At 36.3% G+C, this 27,822-nt stretch overlaps 1 protein-coding gene across 1 annotated transcript; it reads right to left on the reverse strand.

The window, feature by feature from the left end:
- Nucleotides 1-256: 256 nt before the first annotated feature.
- RBM44 (RNA binding motif protein 44) lies at nt 257-27,822 on the reverse strand. The gene is made up of 15 exons (XM_088022009.1): nt 27,750-27,822; nt 23,741-25,341; nt 23,388-23,446; nt 22,046-22,222; nt 21,369-21,552; nt 21,252-21,274; nt 21,040-21,124; nt 19,056-19,170; nt 18,220-18,348; nt 15,692-15,771; nt 15,510-15,583; nt 13,747-14,035; nt 10,115-10,260; nt 9,835-9,979; nt 257-781 (listed from the first exon to the last, which is right to left on the reverse strand). The coding sequence occupies exons 1-14, from the start codon at nt 27,820-27,822 to the stop codon at nt 9,856-9,858; spliced, it is 3,159 nt and encodes a 1,052-aa protein (XP_087878135.1). The 3' UTR covers nt 257-781; nt 9,835-9,855.

Consider the following 27,822-nt stretch of genomic DNA (forward strand, 5'->3'; position numbering starts at 1 on the left):
AGTTTTATATAATTAATGTCAAATTAGAGATTTTAGAGGAAGCTAAGTATTGACTTTTTACTTGAGTTCCAAGAGATTCACCAATTACTCCAGTTGTTAGATTGAACTTGGGAAGCTTCATAACAGTACTCAATTTACTGGTCATAACTTTTTGATCTATAAAAGTTATCTGAGCTTTACCTTTAGTTTTTTAACAGGACATTTTTATTTAAGAAACCTGAAAATTATAATATCAAATGATCCTTTCTATATTTTCCCCAAATTGAATGCAGCAACTTGCAGTAACTTCTATATTTTCCCCAAACTGAATGCAGTCTGTATTCTAAAAAGCGATTTCACTTCAAAACCTTTTGGAAACCAGTGACTTAGAGGTATGCTTCTTATTGTTGCTGGCATGTTGAAAATAATGTCTAGTCCATGTTTCAACTTTATTCAATGTTAACTCTGAATGCAGCCTTTTAATATAAATAACCATATGATTTAACATTTGGGAAGAAATCTCCACAATCTTGGATTCTACTAATTTGATGTATGGCTAAAAGCAAGGATTCTCAAGTTTCATTTAAGAATTGTTTTTTTTTTTTTTTTATCCTGGAACCCAACTCCTGGTAGAATATTTGGGGTGGATCTGGTAGTACCTGGAGATAAATTAATATGAAATAAAACCAAAAATCCCTTAAAGGAGGAAAATTTTGAAATCCAGTAGTTTGATGGTCAGCCTTCCCGTCCATGTGTACCCCACGTAAACAGGATCGTTCACACCTGGAAAACGCCATCAAACCTGCAGAAAGTATTAAATTTACAGTGATACTATAGATTCTGCCTTTATTAAATACAAATACATCAAATATGTTAAGTGAGTAACTTTTAATCAAATGATACCAACTACTGAATGCTCTAAACATTTTGAACATTTGAAGAAAATAGATATTTAAATGTCCATCTTAATATTGGCAAAACTGCAACTTTAAACAGTATGTTACTTTAAGAAAGTAATCCATCAAAGAAATTTATAGGACATAAAATTAGGCTTTGAAAATTGTTGCAATTTACACTTTAACCTAATAGAACTTACTATAAAAAAACAAAAATAAGCAATATGGTGACTATTTAAGTGTTTTACCAAAGCACACATGGGTTCACTCTTCCTAGTGAAAATAGGGAAAATACATTTAAATGTTTTAGTATATGTGCTGCCGAAGCGAGCCCTTAAATGTTTTATACTAAAGTAAAAAATGCATTAAATGTATCAGAGCATGAATTTAACTGTCTTGGAAGCTTAAAAATATACACATTCCAAAATGTTATGTATCTATGAATTCAGTTTATCTGTTATCCTGTGATCCAATTAAGTCTTAAGATTACTGAAAACTGGAAGTACGAACTTCAGGTAAATTATATTTTTCATGTATGGAGATCGTTTAATGGACTCTGAAACAATAAACCTCTTGGTCACTATTTTTAAAAACCCATTTAACAAAAATTTTTTAAAATAGACATGACCCTTTTTTCTAATCCAAAATATGCAACTTGAAGTCTCTGAGTAACAAGTTTGAAATATAAAGTTTATAAACATTAAAATTATCTTGTATTTTTAATATAGAGAAGATGGTAATATTGTAGGAACAACAGCTGCTAGATGTGAAGGGAACGCTATAAAGTAGAACACACGCAGCTAAATCCACTTATTTAGCCTATTTAATCATGGCATCTTGTTATTACCACAATTATTTTCTAAGTGTTGTAGAACATTCTCTGGAGGAGGGAACTCATGCTTTCCAAGGAAATTCTATATAGATCAAGAAAAGAAGGGAGAAATCAACCATAAAACATACTGATTATGCTAAATCCAATGTTCCACAGAAGCAGATACAAAAGTGCCCCCTTCTCTGCGCTCTTCCTTCCCGAGGTTTCATCAACGGCAGTCAACTGGGGTCCAGGAGCAGGCACAGACCACCCTCCTTCTGAAGTACTGCCAGAAGGTCAGCGGTAGCCTAAGGCCACGTCACCTCCGACGTCACTTATCACGGGGGCGTTTTACCATCTCACACCATCACAACAAGGTTAGGGACAGTGTATTTTGAGAGAAACACCACATTCACATGACCTTTATTACACTATATTGTTATAACTGTTTTATTAGTCATTGTTACTTTCTTACGTGCCTAATTTGCAGATTAAACTTTTATCACAGGTTTGTGTGTATAGAAAAAAGCACAGTATATATGTAAGGTCTGGTATGATCTGTGGTTTCTGGCATCCACTGGGGATCTTGGAAGTTATCCCCTGAAGATAAGGGGGGACTACTCTAGTTATTTATCAGTACACTCTACTATTAAACCAATCATTGTCATTAAACTCATTTTTCATATTTATGAATATCAAAAATACTCCTTTACATTAAATTCTATCCTTTGACTAAGCATATCACTAAACTCTACTACTACATCAAAACAGAAACAGGCCACTAGATATTATACATACAGAGAACTATTCTGTTTCTACAGAGGAAACCAGAATGTCATTGTGGTAAAAATGATGACAGAAAATGAAATGAACAGAAAAATCACTTAAGTGACACATTAAATCTACTTTCTTCACCGGGAAGCACCTTGGCTGGTATCATACAGGCAGACTCACAAACTGGTTTATTAATGAATACCTACAATATGAAAATCATTATTTTAAAGACAAACATGTCCAGTATAATACAGATATCTCCCTCCGTGACAAAGGTCTGGTGGGTTTGCCTGCAGCCCGTAATAAAATATTTGGGTTCCCTCAGCATGGGGTTCTTCCTGTAATGTAACCCGTTGTATGTGTGTGTGGTTGTCTGCTGGCTCTCACTGGGTTGCCCTAGGTGCACTGAGGCTCGAGGAATGAGGTAAGAAAATAATATTCTGGCTACTGCTATCACTGTGGGAAAAGACTCTTTTGTCTCTGTCCCAGGAGGCTCAGGTCTTTTGCCAGCATTAATGAAATTATGGCAGGTTAAATTGTTAGTTTGCACATAAAATCTCAAGACCCTGAGATTTCTCATGAAGAAGAGATTTGACATTTTATATCTTGCTTGTTCAGAATTTTATCATGTGTGGGTGGTGAATTTTATCTACTTCTGTTATCTACTGAAATAAAAAGGTGATTTTTCTCCATTGTTCTCTTCATAGGGTAAATTACATTGAGTTTCAAATGTTAAATGAATCATTCCTGAAATAAAGTCAATTTGGCCATAAAGTATCATTCTTTTTACAAATGGTTGGATTCAGTCTGCTAATACTTTCAAAAGAATTTTTGCATCCACGTTCATGAGATTGGTCTATAATTTTCCATTCCTGTGATGTCACTGGTCTGGTTTCGGTGTCACAGCTATACTGATTTCTCTCGAAAACTTAAGACTGATATTCCTTCTTCCTTAAATGTTTGGGGAATTCATTAATATAGCCATCTGAGCCTGGATTTTATTTTGTGGGAAGAGTTTTATTTATGATTCAATTTCTTTAATAAATACAAGACCAGTAAGATTTTCTATACCTTCCAGTGTCTGTTTTTGTTAAGTTGAATCTTCCTAGGAGGTTGCCCATTTAATAAAGAACTTGAATATGTTGAAGTCATTTACAATGTCCTCTCACCTTTTCAATGCCTAAGATTTGTGGTGATATTTCCTTTGTGAAAAATATTACCTTGTTTGTGTCTTCACTTTTTTGCTTTATCAGTTTCATCAGGGGTCTATCAACTTTATTATATCTCTTCAAGAATCAACTTTGTTGACCCTTACTGTATATTTGTTATTTCAGTAGTTTTCACACTTCTTTACTTCCTTTGGGTTATTATTTTTGGTTTTTCTTCTAACTTCTTGAGTTATATGCTCTGCTCATTAATTTTGTATCATTTTTATGATATAGGAATTTAAGGCTATCCATTTGTTTACAAAGCTCTACCAGCATCCCTTAGCTTTTGATGTGGAGGATTTTCATTATCATCCTTTAACTAAAACCTATGTTCTAGTTTTCCTTATATGATTTCTTCTTCCACTCACTGGTTATTTAGACATTTATTTCCAAACAGAGGGATTTCCTATTTATCTTTCCACTGCTGATTTGTAGGTTATTTGAATTGTAGCCAGAGAACACACTCTTTTTCAATCCTTTAGTATTTATTGAGACTTATTTTATGGTATAGCATATGGCCAACTTTGTAAACATTTCAGATGACCTGAAGAGACTTTGCAGTTGTGATGTGCCTTACATTCTATATAATGTCCAATAAGTCAAGTTCGTTATTTGGATTGTTCAAATCATTTATACCATTACTGATTATTTTTGCTGCTTCTATCAGAGAGGTATGTTATACTCTTCCATTATAATTGTAAACTTGCCAATTTCTCCTGATAGTTCTGGAAATAGTTCCTTTATATATTTTAAGGTGTTTTATTAGATGCATGCAAATTTCAAATTGTTATTTATTCTTAGTAAATTACATATTTCTTCTTTAGTAGTAGTTTTACTGCTTTAGAGTTTACTCTAACGTTAATATAGGATGGCTCTTTATTCCATCCTTTTATCTTTTGAGATCCTAATGTTTTTAAGATGTGTTTCTAGAGATACTATATAGTTGGTTTTTATTTATTTATTTAATTTTATTTAATTTGACAGAGACACAGCGAGAGAGGGAACACAAGCAGGGCGAGTGGCAGAGGGAGAAGCAGGCTTCCCGCGGAGCAGGGAGCCCGATGCGGGGCTCGATCCCAGGACCCTGGGACCATGACCTGAGCTGAAGGCAGACACTTAACGCCACCCAGGTGCCCCTATAGTTGGTTTTTAAAAACCCAATCTGACGATCTGAGTCTTTCATAGGAATATTTTGTTCATTCACATTCATATTTAATTATTGATATAACTGGGTTTTCATCATCTTACTAAATATTTGTCCTGCCTATTCTATGTGTTCTTTTTACTCTCCTTTATTACCTACTTTTGTAGGTTAAAAAAACATTTTTATTAATCCATATCCCCATATTAGGATTGGAATGACAAATTTTTAAACATTGTGGTTAAAATATATGTAACATAAAACCTGCCATTTTTGAGTGTACAGTTCTATGGCATTAAGTATATTCACATTGTTCTGCAATCATCCCCACCGTTGATCTCCAGAACCTTTTCATCTTCCTAAGAGTTTAAACAGCAACACCATTCTCCCCCTCCACCAGCCCCTGACAACCACCATTCTACTCTCTGTCTCTATGAATGTGACTGCTCCAAGTACCTTGTGTAAGTGGTATCATACAGTATTTGTCCCTTTGTGACTGGCTTATTTCACTTATCTCAGTCTTCAAGGCTCATCCATGTTGCACTATGGGTCAGAATTTCATTTCTTTCAAGGCTGAATAGTATTCCATTGTATGTATATATCTCATTTTTTCTCTTCATCCACTGATGGCTCTTTGGGTTGCTCTCACCTTTTTAGTTCTTATGAATAGTGGTACTTTGAACACGGGTGTACAAATTAACTGTTTGTGTCCCTGCTTTCAGTTCTTCCAGTTACCCAGAAGTGGAATTGCTGGATCATATGCTAATTCTAAGTTTAGCGTTTTGAGGAACTGTCATACCATTTTCCACAGTGGCTGCACTATTCCCAACCAGCAACGCACAAAATTTCTAATTTTCCCCATCCTCACCGACATTTGTCATTTTCTGTTTGAGGTTTTTTGTTTTGTTTTGTTTTGTTTTATTGGTAATAGCCAGCCTGTGGATGTGAAGTGCTGTGTCGTTGTGGTCTTGACAGTATTTTCCTAATGACTAGTGATAATGAGCATATTTTCATGTGCTTACTGGCCATTTGCATATCTTCTTTGAAGGAATGTCTATTCAAATCCTTCGCCCATTTAAAAATTATGGGGCGCCTGGGTGGCTCAGTCGGTTAAGCGACTGCCTTCGGCTCAGGTCATGATCCTGGAGTCCCGGGATCGAGTCCCGCATCGGGCTCCCTGCTCGGCGGGGAGTCTGCTTCTCCCTCTGACCCTCTTCCCTCTCGTGCTCTCTCTCATTCTCTCTCAAATAAATAAATAAAATCTTAAAAAAAAATAAAATAAAAATTATGGTTGGGTTGTAGATATTCTTTATATGTTTTGGATAGTGACCCTTATCAGATAAATGATTTACAAGTACTTTCTTTCATTCTGTGGGCTGCTTCTGTTGAGAGTATCCTTTGATGCACATTTTAAATTTTGAAGAAGTCTGATTTATCTTTTCATATCCAAGAAATCATTGCCAAATCCAGGGTTGTGAAGCTTTTCCTTTGTTTTCTTCTAAGAGTTTTATAGTTTTAGCTCTTATGTTTAGGTCTTTGATCCATTTTGAATTAGTTTTTGTACATGGTATAAGGTAAGGTTCCAACTTCATTTTGTGTACACTTTTAAAAATTATTCTTTTAGTGATACCCCAAAGATTACAACATGCATCCTTTACTTATTATCAAAGTCTGGCATCAACTGGCATATGTGTAAAAGGAAAGTTAACACAGCAGGATCGGGACTGCTCTCCCTACGAAGACTTGCTCGCAAGGCTGGCCCTTGGCTAGAGTCTAGGAACGTGGATTTTGGAAGGGTTTCCACCAATCCCTGAAGAGTGGCTCACTGTACCAAAACTGTATGAACAATGTGGTTTATACCAAACAGTTGCTTTCCTTCTTAGAGTCTGGAACTTTGGTATGTGCTAGGCAGTGGTTCCTATGTGACCAGGCCCCAATAAAAATATTGAGCACTGATTCTCTAATGAGCTTTCTTGGTGTACAACATTTCATATGTGTTGTCATAATTCATTACTGGGGGAAACAAGCATGCCTTGTGTGACTCCACTGGGAAAGGACTCTTGGAAGCCTATGCCTGGGCCCCTCTAGACAGCACCATATGTGGCTTTTCCCTTTGTTGATTTTGCTTTGTATCATTGTGTTGTCATACATTAAAGCCATGAGTACAACCATATACTGAGTCATGTGAGTTTTCCAAGTGAATCACTGAGCCTGGGGGGAGGTAGTTACCGGGGACCCCCAACAGTACATTTTACCCTCTTCCCAACCTACAAGGCATTTAGAATAATAAGTACCTAATCTCCTTTCAACTTAGACACTACTATTGTCATATATTTTTTATTGGACCTGTAAAATACCACTATTCTTGTTTTATATAGTCAATACTAATTGATATATACCACATTTTAATCTTCACTTCTCCCGCATCTGACTTTTCATCTAAAACCACTTTCCTTCTTCCTAGAGAACACTCTTTAGTATTCTCTTTACTATAAGTGAGTCTTCTTCTAAGTAATAAATTATCTTAGTTTTGAGTCAAGATATATTTATTTCACATTTATTCCTGAAGGTTCTTTTTTTGAGTATAGAACTCAAAGTTTGTAGAATTATTTGATGGCTTCTGTAAAGAATCAGATGTCAATCTAATTGTACTCTTGAAGTAAATTTTTTTTCCTCTGGCTGCTTTATAGATTTTAGCTTTGTTTTTTTCTCGATATACTGATGTCTTTTTATTTTTCCTGTTTGGGATTTGAAAGGGTTGTACTGAATTTATAACATGATGTTTTTCATCATTTAAAAAATATTTCAGCCATTTTTTTCCAAAAATTTTGTCTATTCTTTTTTCTCTCCCTTCTTTTTGTTAAAACTCAGTTACATCCCTAGACTGCCTCACTCTGTCTCTCTCAGGTTTTGTATCCTTTTCTCTCTCTGTGCTTCATTCCATAGTTTCTTCTAACCTATCTTTCTTTTTTTTTCCTAGCCTAATTCTCACTTCAACTGTCTAATATGCTATAGAACCTATTAACTGAGTTATTAATTTAAATTTTTCTTTTTTCATTAGTGGAATTTCCAATTTTAAAATATTTTCAGTTCTATATTGAAATTCTCAATCTTGTCTTTTGTCCCCCTGAATATAATACGTCTGAATCAGTTAGCTTTTGCTGTGCAGTAAATCACCTTCAAAACTTAGTAGCTTAAAACGACTATCTATTTAAGCTTATAATTCTGCCCATTTAGCAATGGGCTGGACTCAGGTGAAGGATTTTTTGCATCTTGGTTGGGCTTGCTCATGCCTCTATCTACGGACAGCTGCGAGGCTGGCGGGAGGCGGCGGCGGGGTGGGGGTGGGGGGCGGGAGGGGGGTTGATCTCCTGATCTATGCCAGATTCTGTCACATGTTCAGGAGCAGCTGGCTACAGGCTGGAATGCCTTGGCTATCCTCCATGTAATCTTTTGTTCTCTAACAGACTCTCTGGGCTTTTTCACATGGCTGCAGCAAATTTCCAAGAGAGAGCAGAGTAATCAAGTCCTCTTGAAGACTAGGCTTGGAAAAGGCACAACTTGTCAAAGTAAGTCAAAAGGCTAGTCTAGATTCAAGTGGGTGGGAAAACAGATTCCACATCTTGATGAAAGGAGCTTCAAAGTCACATTGCAAAGGGTCACGAATGCAGGGAAGAGAATAATCATGGCCATTTTTGCAAACAGTCTATCACATATAAGCATATATTCTTTAAATGTGTCTGATAACTTAAATATCTGGAGTCCCTGTGGCTAGTTTCTATTACCTAGAATAGGTAATATTTAATAGGAACTAATTATTTCATTTATTAGTTATTTTGGATTGTGCACTCTTATTTACAAAATAACTAGTATACACAAAATTGTTGGTAGAAATAATTTGAAGCCTAAAATGACATTACTTTGTTCCAGAGAATTCTTATCTTCATTTCTGCTAGGCGCATGTCAGAAATAACCCCATATCATTTCACTCAACTCAGGGAATAAATTCTGAAGCTGAGTTACAGTCCCTCTGAAGAACTATTTCTGGTTCATAGCAGTACAACCTGCTGGGGTTCCAACCCACTGCTGAGAGTTCACCAAGGCCCCATCTCCCTGGCTTCAATGTTATCAGAAGGGTCCCTTAAACGAGCTCTACCCCTTTGCAAATAATGCCAGGGGAAATATGTCCCAAACATTGGGCATATTTTCCTGAGGCTCATCTCTGTACCCTGGCCCACTAATTCATGATCACAGCGATAGCTCCCCAGTGCCTTGTTTAAACAGACATTCTTTACATTTATTCAGCTTTTCTACCTGTTCTCTATAGCAAGTTGGCTTTAATCACCTAGACAGCTATAACTGCAAACAAATCCCCATTCACTATTTTATAACAAAGAATCCCACGTTTGTGCATGTAATTAAAACACATACACAAATTCTTTGATTCACTTTTCTTCAAGAGGGGGAGCTTAATTCCCTTCCCCTTGAGTGTAGAATACATACAGTGACTCACTTCTAAAATGTGACAGAAACCATGGAGTATGCCTAGGTCACAAAGCCACTGCAGCTTCCATCTTGCTCTCTCTCTAGAGAAGCCAGTTGCCACAATGTAAAGACACTTAAGCAGCCCCAACAAGAGGTCCATGTGGTGAGGCCCATGTGGCCACCAGCCCTGTGAATGAGCCATCTCAGCAGCACATCCTCCAGTCTCAGTCAAGCCTCCTGATGACTGCAGCCCAAGCAACATCTTGACTGCAACACTGCAAGAGTTCCTAAGTGAAAACCACCCAGCTAAGCCACTCCTGAATCCTGACCTGCAAACTAGGAGATGATGAAGGTTGTTTGAGCAATTGCGCTTGGGTAACTGGTTTTGCATTAGTAGTTAACTAATACAGTATGTTTGCCTTTTAATTTTATAATATCCTTATTTTATTACTTTAAATTTAATACTATTTTTTATTTGAAAAAATCAAGAACTTAAAAATTTTAAGTAATATTTAAATATAAAAGATATACTTGATTTACCTCTTGTTACTTCTTTCATTCCTAACTGGAAGCAGAATTTTTCAAGACAGATGAAGTCATTTCCACAATAGTATTAATAGATAAGCCATTCAGAAAACCTTTATGATTTATTCTTACTTCCTGAAGAGCATCTATAATATGGTCTCTATGCAAAAGGAAAACACACATAAGCACCCGTCTTTCCAAAGTAACACATTCTAAATATGGGTAAGTTATCACATTGAACTATATTTTTACATAAAAATATTAAAACCACTTTAAATAGAATTGTAGTCATTACCTGTGAACTTCTGGATGTAGTTCAGTCAGCCTCTTCATGATTTTGGTAAAGCTACGCAGATTCAATGTATTTGGAGGTATGAATTGAATAGGTGTATCAGGTAATAATTTAGTAGATTCAATCTGTTTACAATTCTTCTTGACACCCTAAATAAGCATTTTAAAGTTTTCTTAAAATCAGTGACCATTACATAAACACTTTAGCTTATTTAATTAAAATTTAAAATTACAAATGGTAAAATAAATATTCCTAAGAAATTTGCTTTGATTTGGGATTATTTATACCAAGTAGATTTACTTGAGCCATGTTCAGAGCCATGTATTAAAAAAAAAGTCACACATGTTTTCTAATAGTGACAAAATATTTGAAGTTATGTCTACATCAGCCTTTCTCAACTGGGATTCCTCATCTGAACCACAGAACACAGATGTTAACTATTTTCTCAATTTCCCCAAAGATAGGACATAATTAATTCCATTCTCAGTGCAGGAGGGAGTTTAATTCACTACATACAGTGGATATCTTAGGCTTATGGCATGGAGGCTTAGTTCTCTTACCTAACCTGACAGGGAAAGGCTGCTTTACATAGTTAATTATAAATATTCTATATTTACTAAATATGTAATCATCACAGACTGTATGTCCAGAATTGGACCCCATACTATGGAAGGAAAACTAGTCATATAAATTAGAAACCCCTCCACCTATGAATCTTACAATCCAATCGAACAGACAAAATTAAAATGATTAATTAAAACCATTCAAGTAGGCTATAAATTGCATGAAACCACTATATATCTCATAAAGATTCAAACTAAATGAAGAGCTGAGACTTTAAAGTCTAGATGAAAAGACAGGGCAAAATACATAAAATATTATATCTATCCCATCAGAACATTACCTATTTTACTTAATTGCTTATTGCCTTGCTTCACTAGATTTAAGCTATACACGAACACATATTTTTTGGTCTGTTTTGTTCTTTGCTGCTTTCCCAGTGCCTAGAATCTTTATGTATATAGTTGGTATGTAATAACTGCTGAATAAATAAAAGTTTGGGATACAACAGTTTAAGTGATAGTTTAAACCACAGAAAGGATGAGATTTCTAAGAAAGAGCCAAATTACTGCTCAACAACAGTAACAGCTACTATTGACTGAGTGCATTTTCTGTGCCCGGCACTGTTCTAAGGACTTTTCTGTATTAAATTCATTTAAACCTAACAACATTTGTGAAGCAGGAACTATTATTTCCATTTTAAGATAAGGAAGCTCAGACACAGAGATTAGGTAACTTGCCCAGTCACATAATAAGTAGGTAGTGGAGCCAGGTTCTGCCTCTCATGGTAGACAATAAATATTCTCTAAATAAATGAATGTAATGAATAAATGTTGAGAAGCTGAGAAAAGAAAGGTGATAATACCTCACGTATTAAATAAAGATCAACTCAAAATCTTTGTGACCATGGGTTTTGCAAAGATTCCTTAGATACAACACTAAAAGCACAAGTTAAAAAAGAAAAAAACTGATAAATTGTATTTCATCAAAATTAAGACAGTATTAAAAGAAGGAAAAGACTAAGTACAGGTTAGAGAAAGTATTCCGAAGTCATATATATGTATCTTATAAAAAGTTTGTATTCAGAACATAAAAAACCTCTCAAAACTCAATAATAAGATAAACAACAATTCATCAAAGGACACTTGGGTGGTTGCCATAATTTGGCTATTGTAAATAATGCTGCCATAAAAATCGGGGTCCATGTATCCCTTTGAATTAGTGTTTTTGTATCTTTGGGTAAATACCCAGTAGTACAATTGCTGAATTGCAGGGTAGTTTTGTTTTTAACTTTTTGAGGACCCTCCATACTGTTTTCCAGAGTGGCTGCACCAGCTTGCATTCCCACCAACAGTGTAGGAGGGTTCCCCTTTCTCCACATCCTCGCCAACAGCTGTTGTTTCTTGTGTTGTTGATTTTAGCCATTCTGACTAGCGTGAGGTGGTATCTCATCATGGTTGTGATTTGCATTTCCGTGATGATAAATGATGTTAGGCATCTCTTCATGTGTCTGTTGGCTATCTGTATGTCTTCTTTGGAAAAATGTTTATTCATGTCTTCTGCTCATTTTTTAATCAGATTGCTCATTTTTTGTGATTGATGAATGGAAAAAGAAGATGTGGTATACATATACAACGGAATATTACTCAGCCATAAAAAAGAACGGAATCTTGCTATTTGCAATGACATGAATAGAGTGTATTATGCTAAGTGAAATAAGATGGTCAGAGAAAGACACTAATACCGTATGATTTCACTCATATGTGGAATTTAAGAAAAAAAATGAGCAAAGGGGGAAAAAGGGAGAGAGAGAAACTAACAGACTCAACTATAGAGAACAAAGTGATGGCTACCAGAAAGGAGGTGGGTGGGGGGATGGGTTAAACAGGGGATGGGGATTAAGGAGTACATTTGTTGTGAGGAGCACCAGTTGATTTAAGAAGTGTTGAATTACCATATTGTGCCCCTGAAACTAATGTACTGTATGTTAACTAACTGAAATTTAAATGAAAACCTTAAAAAAGTAAACAACCCAATAAAAATGGCCAAAATATAAACTGGAATGAAATGCTATACACACAGCAATATGGATCAGTCTCAAATGCATTAAGCTAAGATGTCAGGCTAATAATGTTACATAATATTCATTACTATGACATTCTGGAAAAGGTAAAATCATAAGAACAGGAAATAGCAGAGTATAAGACAATGTTCTGGAATGAAGGAACTGTTCTGTATCTTGATTGTGGTGGTGGTTACACGTCAATGTGCCTAAACTTGAAAATACCAAAAGGAGTGTATTTTACTCTATGTAAATTTTTTAAAAAATCTGTGGAACTCCGGGGCACCTGGGTGACTCAGTTAAGTGACTGCCCTCAGCTCGGGTCATGATCCTGGAGTCCCAGGATCGAGTCCTGCGTCGGGCTCCCTGCTCAGCGGCGAGTCTGCCCCTCCCTCTGACCCTACCCCCTCTTGTGCTCTCTCTCTCTCTCTCTCTCTCTCAAATAAATAAAAAATAAAAAAAAATCTTAAAAAAATAAAATAAAATAAAAAAAATCTGTGGAACTCCTATAGGACCCCAGGCACACTGCTGAGCAGCGGAGAGATGAGAGTAAAAGGGGCAACCTCATCATTTTCCATGTAGTGTTTAAAACCCTGATGAGGTAAAATTGAGGGCATGTATATAATAAAATGACTATATTTTATGGTTTTAGTAATTATGAGCCAAGATTAACTGTGAGAAAGGATGAGAGAGTAATTAACTGCTTACACAGGAATACTATCCAAGAATAGGTACAAAAAAGACTGCAAAGCACTGGCAAAGAGTCTAGTTAAAGATAAAGAGAAATAATCTATAGCCAGACCTACGAAGATCTACATCCCCCACTCCTCCAAGAGCAACTGGAGTTGTAAAAAAAACAAGTTAGGGTGGATCCAAGGTTAAAAAGGATACAGATTAACATTCTCATTTCCACTTCAAGCTCCCTGATTTTGGAGTGACTTGTTCTACAAAGCTACTTACTGCAGTATGGCCTATACGAAGACCACTGAAGGGATCCATCAAGAAAACTAACCTTCTGGTCAAAAGGAGAAAACTCACTGTCTTGCTCAGATCCCAGCTGCCTTGGCCTAGTTCTGGGCAATCTTGAAATAGAGGAGACTGAGCTGATTTCTTTGTTGGTGCTTCTCTCCAAATTATTCCAAGTAACTTTATTTCCATTTTTGTAGGAAAGTGGTGATGTATATTCTCCAGGAGTTTTAACAAGCCGCACATTTACTGATTTTCCATTTATTTCTGTCCCATTCATTTCTTTCACAGCCATCTTTGCATCAGTGTTTTTTTTTAAAGCAAGGGATGCATATCTAACATATAAAAAGCAGAAAGCAAAGGGCTGTTAATGACTAAATTGCCTGAGACTTCACTTTATAACTACTGGATACATACATATCTTTTACAAGAATAGCTGCCCTTAAAAATAAAAAGGTCAATATACTTACCTGGGGATTAGGAAGAATATTCATTTAGAATAACTAAATAAAAAGAAATTAGGGGAGCCTGGTGGCTCAGTTGGTTAAGCATCTGCTTTTGGCTTAGGTCATGATCTCAGGGTCCTGCGATCGAGCCCTGCATGGGGTTCCCTGCTCAGTGAGGAGCCTGTTTCTCCTTCTCCCTCTGCCCCCCCACCCCACTCCTGTTCTCTCTAAAATAAATAAACAAAATCCTAAAAAAAAAAAAAAAAAGCAAATTAGGGGCGCCTGGGTGGCTCAGTGAGTGAAGCGTCTGCCTTCGGCTCAGGTCATGATCCCAGAGTCCTGGGATCAAGCCCCATGTCGCATCGGGCTCCTTATTCAGTGGGGGGCCTGCTTCTCCCTCTCCCTGCCGCTCCCCTTGCTTGTACTCTATCAAATAAATAAATACAATCTTTAAAAAAGAAACAAAGATGGGAAGTAAAAGACAGCATTTCTTATGCTCTTCTATTTAATTTATATTAAAATTTGATGTAAAACATTTGCAAAGTTGCTCTATGCCAGAGTAACACAGATTAGTAGTCTTAGGACAATTGGTTATCTATTCTAAAAAAATTAAAATTAATCTCTATACACAAAACATAACCTCAAGGTGGATCAAAGGCTTCAATGTGAAAGGCTAATTTTAAAAACATTTGGCAAAGTAAGATAATGTCCATAGGACCTTGTCGTGGAAAAATAACAGGACCAAAAAAGAAGTTGGAAAATCTAACCAGAATTTTAACCATCTGATTGAGAAAGTTAGGCAAGAGTCATCCTTCTGAAATCACCAGCCCTAGATATGTCAATGGAAGGACATACACCAAATCTGAAAAGGAGTTGTTTTCAAAAGACAGAAGTATGGCTATATTGTTATATGGCTATATAACAGGACCAAAAAAGAAGTTGGAAAATCTAACCAGAATTTTAACCATCTGATTGAGAAAGTTAGGCAAGAGTCATCCTTCTGAAATCACCAGCCCTAGATATGTCAATGGAAGGACATACACCAAATCTGAAAAGGAGTTGTTTTCAAAAGACAGAAGTATGGCTATATTGTTTAAAAGAAAAGTTTTTCTTTTAAAATGTGTTTTCTAAATTTCCACACAGAATGTATAATACTTCAAGTAATAAAAAAGCAAAATTTTTTTAAAAAAAGGATTCAACAAATACTAAAAGAATATTTCACATCAAGTAATACTTCCAGGATCACAAAAGCTCTGCGAAATGGCCCTTGACTTTACCGCCACTGTGGCTGGTGTCCACGACACAACCCCTGGCACACAGCACACACCCAGTAAATGCACCTTACTGAATTTGGGAAACCTACCTATAATTAGTAGAAGAATCGTAAATTGAAATTTCAGAAACTTGGTATTTCTGGAAATGAGACCTTAAATCAGCCTGAAAGAAAAATAAAAGTTTGTGAAAGGTAGAAAAAACAAAAAATAATCAAAATATGAACAATTAATAGATTTTAAAATGAAACTCAGAAAATAAGTCCTGGCATACCTCAGATACTGAAGGGCAGAGACCACCAACATGTATCAAATAACCTTTATCTTTTCGTAAAGGTTCAATATTCTTCATTTCTGCTTGTAGAGAAACATAATATGTGACTATTATTGATATTTTAAAAGAAATGTGAAAAAATTTTATTATCATAAAGCTTATTACAGAGTTATTACCGAACATCAGAACTAGTCTGAAGACCAAGAGCCTAGAGTATAGTTTTAAGATTTTAAGGCCTTAATCATATCATCTTCAGAGACTGGACTGTAGCTCAAAAATGGGTCAATAACATCTCATCAGGACAATCAATTACATCACAATTAAGAAAGGAGTCTTTCATTTGTCTTTGGTTCAAAGACATGCTATCTAGGAAGCTGGATGTGCAGAGGACCCCCATGTTAATCCTGGCTAGGGCTTATGTATATTCCTGTGCTAGGGAAACACCACACCAACAAAACCTTGAAATCAGAAAACTATCAATAGCAGGTATATAGTCTGTTAATGGTAATGGCACCTTAGAAAAAAGGGGGGGGTACAAACTACTTGATTTACATAGCACTTTTTGGGAACCACAAATAGTAGGATTACAGATACAGTTTTTTCCATTCTCAGAATGCATGTTCATAGTCTCCATTTTGAAGAGAACTTGCTCTGAAATCAAAAAGGATTCACTGAATTGAAATTCTTTCTGTTTACTGTCAAAACCAATACCTGGCACATGGGTAGTACACAATAAATATTTGGTGCATGAATTCTTAGTTTTAATTTATTTGTTTTATATTTTTATATAATAATGGGATGGTTGTTAAGCTTTAGTTTTTTCACTCAATAATAATAGCCTCACCCCTCCTGAGTGCCCCTCACACTGCAGGCAGGATGCCCAGCACTTCACCCCACAAATCTAGTTCAGTGGTGGCGCTACAATGCAGGCAGACTCCGTCATCTCCAGGCAATAATAACCCAACCTTCTTCATTAACTTACTTCCTTTAACTTGCTTAATCTCTTTGGTTTATAACGTACAGTCACAGAGAAGACAGTGAAACTATTTATCTGTATACTTCTACACTGGGGTGTGGAGCAGCAAGAAGCTACAGCAAATAAGCATTAGGAGACATACATTCGACTCATCCCCTTTACCTTGCACTAGTTCAATACAACAAGACTACTAACTACCCCATGGGCAGAACACTGTATGTGGCACTAGAGATGGGTGGTGAACAAACTATAAAAAAAATCCAACCTCACTCAGCTAATTATGTGATGTGGGAAGGTCGTCCATAGATCAAGTAAGGTAAGTACACAGTATGTGCTAAGTGATATGGACAAAAATAATGCAAGGAAAAAAAGTAGTTATGATAAAACTAGATGATAAAATGTCATTTACTTTAAACTGTATATGTGTATGAAATATATGCATAAAATACATAAATGAATGGTAACAGTTGTTACTGCAGACTGGAGAACCTTCAGGTAATTTAAATTTTCATTTTCTTATATTTTGTTTAAAAGTCTTTTTTTAAAAAGATTTTATTTATTTGACAGAGAGAGAGAGAGAGAGCACAAGCAGGGGGAGAGGCAGAGGGAGAAGCAGGCTCTCCACTGAGCAGGGAACCTGATGTGGGACTCGATCCCAGGACTCCAGGATCATGACCTGAGCTGAAGGCAGATGCTTCACCGAATGAGCCACCCAGGTGTCCCTGTTTAAAAATTTTAATAAGCATTATTTATGCAAGCAAAAAAAGCCCAATAAAACCATTGCTATTATATCAAATAAAAATCCATGGAAGCATACAGAAATGAAATAAAGGAAGGTAGCATATATTTAGAAATGATAGAAGGGCAATGATCACAGATACTAGAGGAAATTCCAACTATTATAAGCAATTAAAGACTACGAAAGGTGAAAACATTAATCATTTGATCTATTTCAGGAAAGTAAGGGAAAGAGGACTATTTGGATCCCTCATGCCAATGTGACAGATCCACTGAGGGTTCAGAGGAAGAGAGTGTCCAGGAAGAGCACTGGTGTTGGCCCAGAATGGCAGGAAGGACTCGGATCTCTACTGCTAACTAAATCTGGGATTTAAGCTTTTAGCAGTTTTCTGAAAGAAATGAACATTTTAAACTGATTTACTCTCTAGATGGGGCGCCTGGGTGGCTCAGTCATTGGGCGTCTGCCTTCGGCTCAGGTCATGATCCCAGAGTCCTGGGATCGAGCCCCGCGTCGGGCTCCCTGCTCCTCGGGAAGCCTCCTTCTCCCTCTCCCACTCCCCCTGCTTGTGTTCCCTCTCTCGCTGTGTCTCTCTCTGTCAAATAAATAAATAAAATCTTAAAAAAATAAAATAAAATAAACTGATTTACTCTCTAGAAAAATTGACCTCTAAATGTCCAATTTCTCATTTTTTATAATTATAAAGGAAAGCCACAAACAATAAAATATTAAAACAGTTTAGTTCTCAGAAAAACACAGAAGATGGTTACAAAATGAGCTAGAGTAAGATTTCTTAGTAAATTGTTAAGAACCAACCTTGTGGAAACTTTGGATCCCCTTTGTCTTTTTCTGTTTGATTTTCTTGTATTCCTGACAAGTCAACTCCTGTCAGGTTTTCTTTAGCATCAAACCAGTCTTCACTTATTTCTCGATAATTTTTGCAGTCTGAGAAATTGAATACAAGTAGCTATGAATTATGTATGTTAAACTCTGAGAAATTAAGCTTCTCAGAATTAATCAGCATGAGGACAATTACTAGTTTTATGTAAAAATAAGTATCAGCAAAATATAAACTAAGCATAAAGATTCTTTGAGATTTTTTGCTAGCCCCGAATAAAAAATACTATTCTGAGTGATCTGCTTCCCAGTTTTCTTTTAATTAACACTGATTCCTAGCTCATTAAAAGCCTTATTTTTCTCATTTTTAAATTATCCTTTATTGGTGAAGAGACACATTTTTATACACAATAAACAGTAAACATCTTTAAAAAGGGATTAATCAGTACTGCAGCTCTATTTCATTAAAAATTGAATTAATGATCCTTCCGGAATGATTATAATCTATTCTCATAGAGGACAAAAATAAAACAGTACAATTTACATAGATACAAACTGGACAGAAGAAAGAATTTTCAGATTGGAAAACATGAACCAGAAGACTAAATCTGTATTATTGACATTATCAAATATATTAAGTAACCTTACAGATGTTAAGTAGATGTAATAAGAACATACTTAATGTTCATAATCAGAATGATGCCATTCAGTCAATTAAAAATGTTGATTTTGATTTAATGAATGGACACTAGGAGTATTTTAAACTTTGCTACTTGGTTTTGGGCAATGACACAGGACTACATCTATACACTGACCTTTGTCATCGAGTTTCAGCTGACTTAAGTCTACATCTATGTCACCATTTTTTAAACCATCTTCCTTGGGTAGTGCATCCTGTTTGGGATGACTGCTGTCAGACAGTAAGGACATCTGAGGATTAAAATAATAAAAACAACAATAAATACGGACTAACGGTTACTGCACTGTTATTATGTGGCAGGCACTCTTCACTAACATTGTTCAGTCCTCATGACAATGAAGGCAATGAAAGCAAAATCATTTTCTTAGGTCAGCAAACTGAAAGTAACTAACTTTCTGCTTTATGTTGGTCACACTTAACAAGAAAAGGATTTGAACTCAGCCTGTTTTATAGTGACTGACAACACTACCATTATTTAGCAAAGTGTGGCACACACACACACAAGGAGTACTTGAGATGATTTTCAGAAGTGCTCTACTCTTCACATTAACAATTAACAGTAATACATTTAATGTAATGTGTGCTTATATATACCTTTTATTTACAAAAAGTGGCGTTTCTTTCCCATATTTAATAGTTACTTTTTACACATAAATTTATTTAAAAAGGAGAATCATTTAGGGGCGCCTGGATGGCTCAATCAGTTGAGTGTCTGACTCCTGATTTCGGCTCAGGTCATGATCTCAGGGTCACGGGATGCAGAACCCCGTATCGGGCTCCGCGCTCAGCAGGGAGTCTGCTTGAGATTCTCTTTCTTCCTCTCCCCCTCCTCATCCTCCGCTCATGTGCGCTCTCTCTAAAATAGATTAATAATCTCAAAAAAAAATCATTTAAAGAAAAATACAAAGTAAGTAACATTATAGGTAATACATGGCTATGGAAAATTGTGAAGATGGTACATGAGTAGCTGAAATTTAGCAACACTACCCTCCACTGTAATGGTTTTCACACATAACCTGTTAATTTAATGAGACAGGTATTAAAATTTCATCCTAACTTATCATAGGTATTGTCTTATAGCCCAAACTAAGATTATATAAAAATTATTATATCTGTATCTTACATTTTTAAAAATAACTTATTGTTCTCCCAAATAAGGTTATATCATTGTTACCACTACAATGATGAAAAAAAATCCTCCAGAACATTATGTACCATTAAATGAATGTGTTTTAGCAAATTGTATAAGAAATGTGAGACTATAAAAATCTGGTTTTAGATGTTAAATCTTTGTCGGAAACGGAGATTTTTTTTTTTTTTAATCAAGTAGAACGATGGAATACCTAATTTGCTAAAGTAATTTACTTTTAATCATTTGTTAATAGGAAAGTATATAACTCAATAAACTATTTTACTTTTGGCTTTGAAATGCATCTTATTATTTAAGACTACCCAAACGGCATAACCTCAGGGTGAAGACCAAAATCCGAAAACAGCAACAAAGTTCAGCTTTTCTACGGCACTGCCTCACTTCACAAGGAATAGAGCCTGTGTTTCTACCCCACTTCACACTCTGCAGAGTGCTCTTACACAGACTGTTACCGGACACACAATTCCTTAGGGGACAGAGAGATCAAGAACACCTGTGAAAGGCATTGAAAAACTAATTTTGTCATTTCAATAAAGAAGGAATTAAGCTTTTGCTTTGTCTAAAATGAATGAGGTATTACTTTACCTCATGAGATGCAGATAACATTTTACTAGTTTTAAGCACACTGCATCGGCGTGACGGCGGCCGTGAGCCGTGGTTGCCTTAGACAGTTCAGGATTATAACTACTGTCATGGTGAGTCATTAATGTCACTGCCTTTCATCCTCAGCAGTCTCCTGGTTTGATGGTCACCTTACTGAACAGATACCACTGACATCTGTTTGATCAGGACATTATGTTCCTTCTGATCAGTTATATCCCTCAAGTGGTAGTACACAAAGCCAGCTGAGTGAAAAAAAAGATGTGAGAGCTTCCGAAAATTATGGTTTATTTTGCTTAAGCCATAAAATTACAGATTTACACCAATGAACTATTTTTTAAAATCTCACTTGAGAGAGTGTCTTTTTTAGGCTTGAAGAGACGTTGACATCACGTGTACTTTGATTATCTACTTCAGGATCTGCTTCTGAAAAGCTAAACAGACAAACATTTCATTAAATAGCTTATCGATGTTCTGAAAAAGGACCAACACTCAAAGTTAACCGAATTTAGCAATTTTTAAGATCTAATGAATTCTACATTAGATGAAACCATAACTTACACATGTGACTCTTCTTTCATTAGCTGGAAAGAGAGAAAAGGGAAGAAAAGTCTTTTAGTTTAAAATGTATTCTGTGCAAACAGAGTAAAATTTTAATTATAAAACATACATACACACCGTAGAAGCAAACGTAGAGAAGGCCGATAATAATTTTGATTCCACGGACAGCGGGGGCAGCTCTTCCAGAGGCATGCCCTTGTGTATTTTTTCTTTCAAGCTCTCATACCTAACCTTTAAGTCTCCCAAAACAGACAGTAGTGCTGATCCTAATTCCTTCTTAGTAGAATTACTTGATAAATTTCTGTTCAAAAGTCAAATTTACAAAACTCCTTAGGCACAAGTCATCCATTTAACACTATTATATTATACGCTGAGTTCCAACTCTACCAGATCTCTACAGATTTTTTTTCTTTTAAATATTTAGTAAAAGAAAACCAAAGAAGATGTTTTTCTAGGGGTAGCAGAAGCAGCCCTCAGTATATAAGCTAGAGAGACTGTGGCAGGATGTCATGCAAAACTGTGCTACTGACTTCAGCCGTACTTGGGACTTTATAAAGAAACATCCAATCTATCGTTTCACTGGATTCGCCATCCTGACATACCCTGCTGCCTCCCCATGAAATTAAAATGTATGACTTTTTAAAGTCCATTACCCCTAGGCCAGCTAACAAAACCCAGTTACAATCTACCCCTCACTTTGCCTTTCAAAAATAAAAATTAAAGAAATTTTCTGGTATAAATTTAAAGTTTGTAATAACTTTCTAAGAAAATACAGATTTAAAATTAACAATCACCTATTTACCCCTGCCCTGTTTTCCACTAGGAGTTTGTAAATATCAGTGCAGTGGCGGTGACACATCTGATAGTGAACATTTAAAAGGTGCAACTCTGCTTTGATGGCTCGCTGCATGATTTTCTGACAGCACTTTGATGGCAAACTCTTCGCCGGCTCCTTAGAAAGTTGACATTCCCTTTAAAATAAAAGACTGGATTAGGTAAGATTCCAAATATTTTTCTCTGTTAATGACATGCCTCTCAAAGAGATTTTAAATTTCTTAAAATTTTCTGTCAAGTTTAAATCAATTTCTACTAAGATGGAAAGGCTGTAGGAAACATTACATCTTCAGAAAATAAGGATGTCAAGTCAAAGTAAATATATTCTTTCTAGCAGTCAAGGAAGTAAAAAAGTTTCCACTTTATACTTTCTTTTACCGAAAAAGGATTCTGAAGTACAGAATCAACTTTATTTATCCATAATCAATAGATTTTCAACCTAAATCAAGCTTTGGCCAATGTTTTTTAAAGTTATAAGCATTCTGGATAGAAATGGTTCTTAAATGTATTATCTCTCTCTCTCTTTTCAAAATATTTATTTATTTGAGGGAGAGCGAGCAAGGAGCAGATTAAACTCATTAGGAGAATGAAGAATGAGTGAAGGAAAAAGTAAAGGAACTCAGAGCATGAAAACGAATTTGGCTTCTCGGAGACCTGCCCTTTCCTCTCTGAACCCCCACCCCAGGTTCTCCACAGATGCAGAGTAAATTACACAATGAATTAAAATCAAGATTAAAATACTCCAGTGAAAGCAGCTATTTACTTCTTCAAATATGTGAAGTTTTCCATAGGTGCTATTTTGTTTTGGTCTAGGGAGGGATCAAATGAAGGAAAATGGAATAATTAAATCAGTATAGATTTGGGTTGAATAAATAAAGATAAGACGCCATGAGTTTCTGAAGGAATTATTGAGATAGAATCTTAGTAAGTGAAAAGCTTTAAAGTGGTGGCTCAGTTGGTTAAGCGACTGCCTTCGGCTCAGGTCATGGTCCTGGGGTCCCGGGATCGAGTCCCGCATCGGGCTCCCTGCTCGGCGGGGAGTCTGCTTCTCCCTCTGACCCTCTTCCCTCTTGTGCTCTCTATCTCTCATTCTCTCTCTAATAAATAAATAAAATCTTTAAAAAAAATAAAGTTATACATTATCCTAATATTTATTTATTTGAAGGCAAATGGCTGAAATAGATGATCTCTTAAAGTCCCGTTTAGCTATTATCCCATATGGTTAAACACCCTACAAAAAAACCAAATTACTGTTTTGATTTTTTCCCCATGTATATCTGCAGGTTTATACATCTGATTTACCTTTCAGGATGTTTATTTAAGTCTGTGATAGCAGATGTTTTTCTTAATTCCAGGGGATCCTGGAAAACATGATTTAAAATGAAATTAGAAATAGATCACAAATAATATATGTTGTATCTGGAGTTCCAAACTGGTAAGATGTAAAATTCCAATTTCTAACTGACTTGGTGGTAACAGCTGCCACCAAAGGAGGACAGAGTTTGGCAGCAATCTATTCACCTTTCTCCTCATCCAGCATTTCCTCACAAAAGCCTTAGGGACCCCTGTTATAATTCAACAAACCATTTATTTTATCATACACAGCCTCTATATAAGGTCAAATAAAATTTTATTATTAATCATATTGGCTTTACCTTATTTAGGAGATTTCCATTAGGTTTTGAACTGTCAACGGAGAGAGATTTTCCCAACGATCCTTTTGTCGCAGCCCCTGGTGCATCGTCATCATCCTGACTGCATGACCAATCTGTATTACAAGCCACGCTTCTCTGTTTCTCACTGGGCCATTCACCAGGCCGTGTTTTGTTCATCATTGTGATCTCTGTATTGCTTGAAGTAGATGCTACAGAAGATCTTGCACTTGTTGCCCTGCTGGTTGTGAAACAAGCCCTAAAATCAGCGCTAACATCCACTGTCTGATTAACTGTCACTGTCCCGTTTGCTGCATCTGTCACTAATTTGGGACGTGTTCCTTCTATATTGTGAAAGCAAGTTTTACTTGTGGTACTGCCATCAGCAATCTTCAGGGAGATATGTTCTACTGCCTGACTGTCTTTGACTGCAATCCTCGGGAGAGTAACAGAAAAATCTAAGGCTGGATTAGGAGTATTTTGTAGGCTTTTATAATGTGAATATCCACAGGCAGAAATTACTGAATCATCAAAAATAGAGGTCCAGGATGTGTGACAATCTTTACAGGGTTGGAGTAATGTCTGTGAAGATTTGTCTTGTTGTGATGTGCTAGGATTTTCACGGTGGTGCGACTTTTTGTTCTCAACGATTACATTCCCACAAAAATCTTTACTTTCAATTATTTGACATTTCATTTTGCCAGTGTACATTTTAGTTTTTAATGCTTTTTGAGGGATCAACAAACCACTCGTAGACTGAGATTCCTGGTTCTCAAGCGGACTACTCCCTAGTACAATTTCATCAAAGACTGTGTGGTACATTAAACTCATCTCTTGTTCCTTACACATTTCATGCTTTGGTTCATGATATTCTCTTAACGCAACGGAATTCTGAAACTTGGAGACATGAGGTGCATCTTCTTGTCCATAAACATCAATTGAATCTAAAGAGATGCTACAATTACTTTCCAATTTAACATGATTACTTTCTAAATTGCTAGCACATTCAACTTCATAACCTGAATTTCTCAGTCTAACAACTTCCAGATTAGGTATGTTCAATGTTTTCATTTGGTCAAAAGATAAATGGGTACTTATGTACTCTTGCTCTTCTGCAATGTGATATTCCTGCTGTGAGTCTTCATCTATATCATGCTTTTCTGCATCTTCAGCAGTTTCTTTATAATCATCATCTGAAATCTTACAGGTTCTTTCCAAGCCAATAATTTTATTACCTTGATATTCCAAAATATCAAAAAACACTCCTTCTCTTTTCTGCATTTCAGAATCTACTTCTGAATTTAAATGAATGAGACTTCCATTCTTTAGTTTCGACTCTGAATAATGTATAGAGTATGTTTCATTCAAGAAAGCAATACTGTCCTCAAACTCGCTAGACTGCATGCTCTCCCTGTTAGGATCTAGACTCCCGGTACAAGATAGCTCCAATAAATCCATTCGGTCAGTACTGCTGACTTCTTTGTCATTAGCTCTTTTTTCTAGTGCCAAGGAATCCCAGTCATCATCAAGAAAAGCCAATTTGGCTTTGTTACAACCATTGGAAGATAATAACAAATCTTCTTTCTTAGGATTAGAAGGTGCATCTGATTTAAAAAAAAGAAGAAGAAAATGTTGGCATCATTAACAATACAGAAGCTAAACACCAGAAAAACCTTAGATATGATCTGATCAAAGCTCTTCCCAATATAGGAATACTTTTTACATTACCCATGACAAATAACCCTTACGGTTGCTGCTATGCACTAAATTTTATTCCCCTCGAAATTCGTATGTCTGTCAGAGCCTTAACTTCCAGTGTGACAACTGGAGATGGGGCCTTTGGGAGGTAATCAAGGCTAGATGAGGTCACAAGGATGGGGCCTTCAGGATGGGATAAGTGCCAGAGAGCTTGCTCTTTCTTTCCACCATGTGAAGACACTGCAAGAAGGGAGCCGTCCACAAGCCAGGAAGAGAGCCCTTACCAGAACCTGACCACACTGGCACCCTAATTTGGACTTCTAGCTCCCAGAACTGTGAAAAAATACATACATATTGTTTAAACCACCCAGACTATGGTATTTTGTTATGGTAGCCCCAGCTGACTGAGATACTAGCCAAGATTCTTCTTGAATTCTTTCAGTGGCAAGGTGTTTATTATTTGTAAGGCAGCCACTCTATAATCTTTCAGTGCCTCCTAACAACAGCCTCAGGCATTGCAGAAACAAAAGGAAGATGACACTGGCACTGCACCCAAGCACTTACGGCTTTCCTAAGGGTCACAGAGAAGAAAAGGACACTTACATGAAATACAGTGACAGAGTTGTGTTAACGAGCGGGAAAATGCTTGAGAAGAAAGAAGAAGTAAACTTCAGAGGAAACTTCACATTTAAAAAGTGTTTTGAAACAAAACAGTTATTTTAGGCAAATCAAATAGCATGCACATAGAAAGTTAGCTACATGAAAGAACATGGCATTTTCAGGAAATTGTAAGCCACTCTGGAATACAACACCTCTATGGAAATGACAGGAGCTATGAACAGAAAGAGGCCTTTTATAATGTGCTAAGAAGAATGGCTCTTACTCTAAGGCAACAGACAACTACTGAAAGCTTCTTAAAAGGGTAGTCATGAGAACAGAATAAGTTTAGATAACCGTGGCGACAGTGAGAATAAAGGCTTGAAGGGGAGACTGAGGCAGAGAGACTAAGTACAGAAGAGGGATGAGAAGATGGTATAAAAGCGCCATACTGACAAGACTTGGTGGTTGATTAGGAATGGGAGATGAGGGAGAGATGATGGCTTTTGAAATTTTTTGGATTAAGAACATAATCAGAACCACGTTTTATATCAAGATCCAGTACACACACACACACACATATGTATGTATATAAGTGAAACAAAAATCCTACAAAACAGTAACTACTCAATGTCCAACGTATTTTGGTATTTTCTGGTCTGTTTAATTTATTTTAAAAAAGCTGATCGCAATCAGCTAAATTGATTTCATGACTACCAACTGGTTACCACCTGCTTGAACATCATTCTGAGATAATGCTAAGGTTTACAACTTGGTATTACAGTTGAATGGGCATATCTGGAGCTAAAGGGATAGAGGCACTCTATAAAGAGGAATAGAGAGAAAACAGGGTAGGGGAGGGAGGAGATACTGAGGGGTCAGTTCCAAGCAAGTGAAGTTTGAGGTCAGTGATAAAACACCCACATGTGAATATCTGATAAACTATTATAAATATGGGGTTGGAGCAAAGGCTAGAAGTGTCAGCTTCACTTTTAAATTTATCTGTTTTTCTTAGGGATTTGTAGAGGAGTTAGTTATGTATTCTGGATACTAATTCTTTGTTTTTCATATTTATAATATGAGAGACTTTTTCCTAGTTTATTGCTTATCTTTTAACTTCCTATAAAATCTTATACTATATGTTTTTTAAGATTAGTTAAATGGGTCAGTCTTTTCTTCCCTGACTTCTGGGTTTTGTCTTTCTGGCCTTCTCTACCACAGGATTATAAAAGTATTCTTTTATATTTTATTCTAATATTGTGTGTGTGTGTGTTAAAACCACATATATTCATAAGCATAAAAACTTAGTCATCTTGCTTTTTATGCTCTTGTTATTTCTTATTTTCTCATCTACCATTACCATAGAAAAAGAAATTTCTGATTGGGGTGAAGACAAAACATCTACAACTTGGGTAGCAGAGGCCAACCTGCCCACCTTCCACTTACCACCCTGAAGGCCTGGCTGGATAGAAACCCTCTCTTCTGGCTCACCTTTTCTTTCCTAAATGTTCCATTTACCCGAGAGGTCCTGTGAAGGCTGCCCATATTCACCAGAAATCACCTGAGTGAGTTTGCTAAATTAAAAACACGCTGAATCTTACCACCTTACTAGGAGAAAGGCTTAAAAAGTAGCAACAGTGGACAGGGAACTGCCTTGCCCAATTACAGTTAGTACCTCTCTCCACCCAGAATAAAGCCAACTGGCCTGGCCCCTCACCTTTCTGGATGTTTCCTCCATTAGAGTGGGAGCCTTTACCAGAAGCTATCCCCACCGCTGCAGTAGCCTGCAT

The sequence above is a fragment of the Eumetopias jubatus genome, unplaced genomic scaffold (genome assembly GCF_037043125.1).
Source record: "Eumetopias jubatus isolate StellerSeaLion01/CBP00866 unplaced genomic scaffold, mEumJub1_p1.0 scaffold_3, whole genome shotgun sequence".
NCBI classification, from domain to species: Eukaryota; Metazoa; Chordata; class Mammalia; order Carnivora; family Otariidae; genus Eumetopias; species Eumetopias jubatus.

Coding starts and splice junctions, on each gene's coding strand:
- RBM44 (XM_088022009.1), bottom strand. CDS start 27,822: ATGCAGGCTACTGCAGCGGTGGGGATAGCTTCTGGTAAAGGCTCCCAC. Junction 15,772..18,219: donor GGATCCAAAGTTTCCACAAG/GTTGGTTCTTAA, acceptor CTCTACAAGCAG/AAATGAAGAATATTGAACCT. Junction 9,980..10,114: donor CTACATCCAGAAGTTCACAG/GTAATGACTACA, acceptor CCTTTTGCATAG/AGACCATATTATAGATGCTC.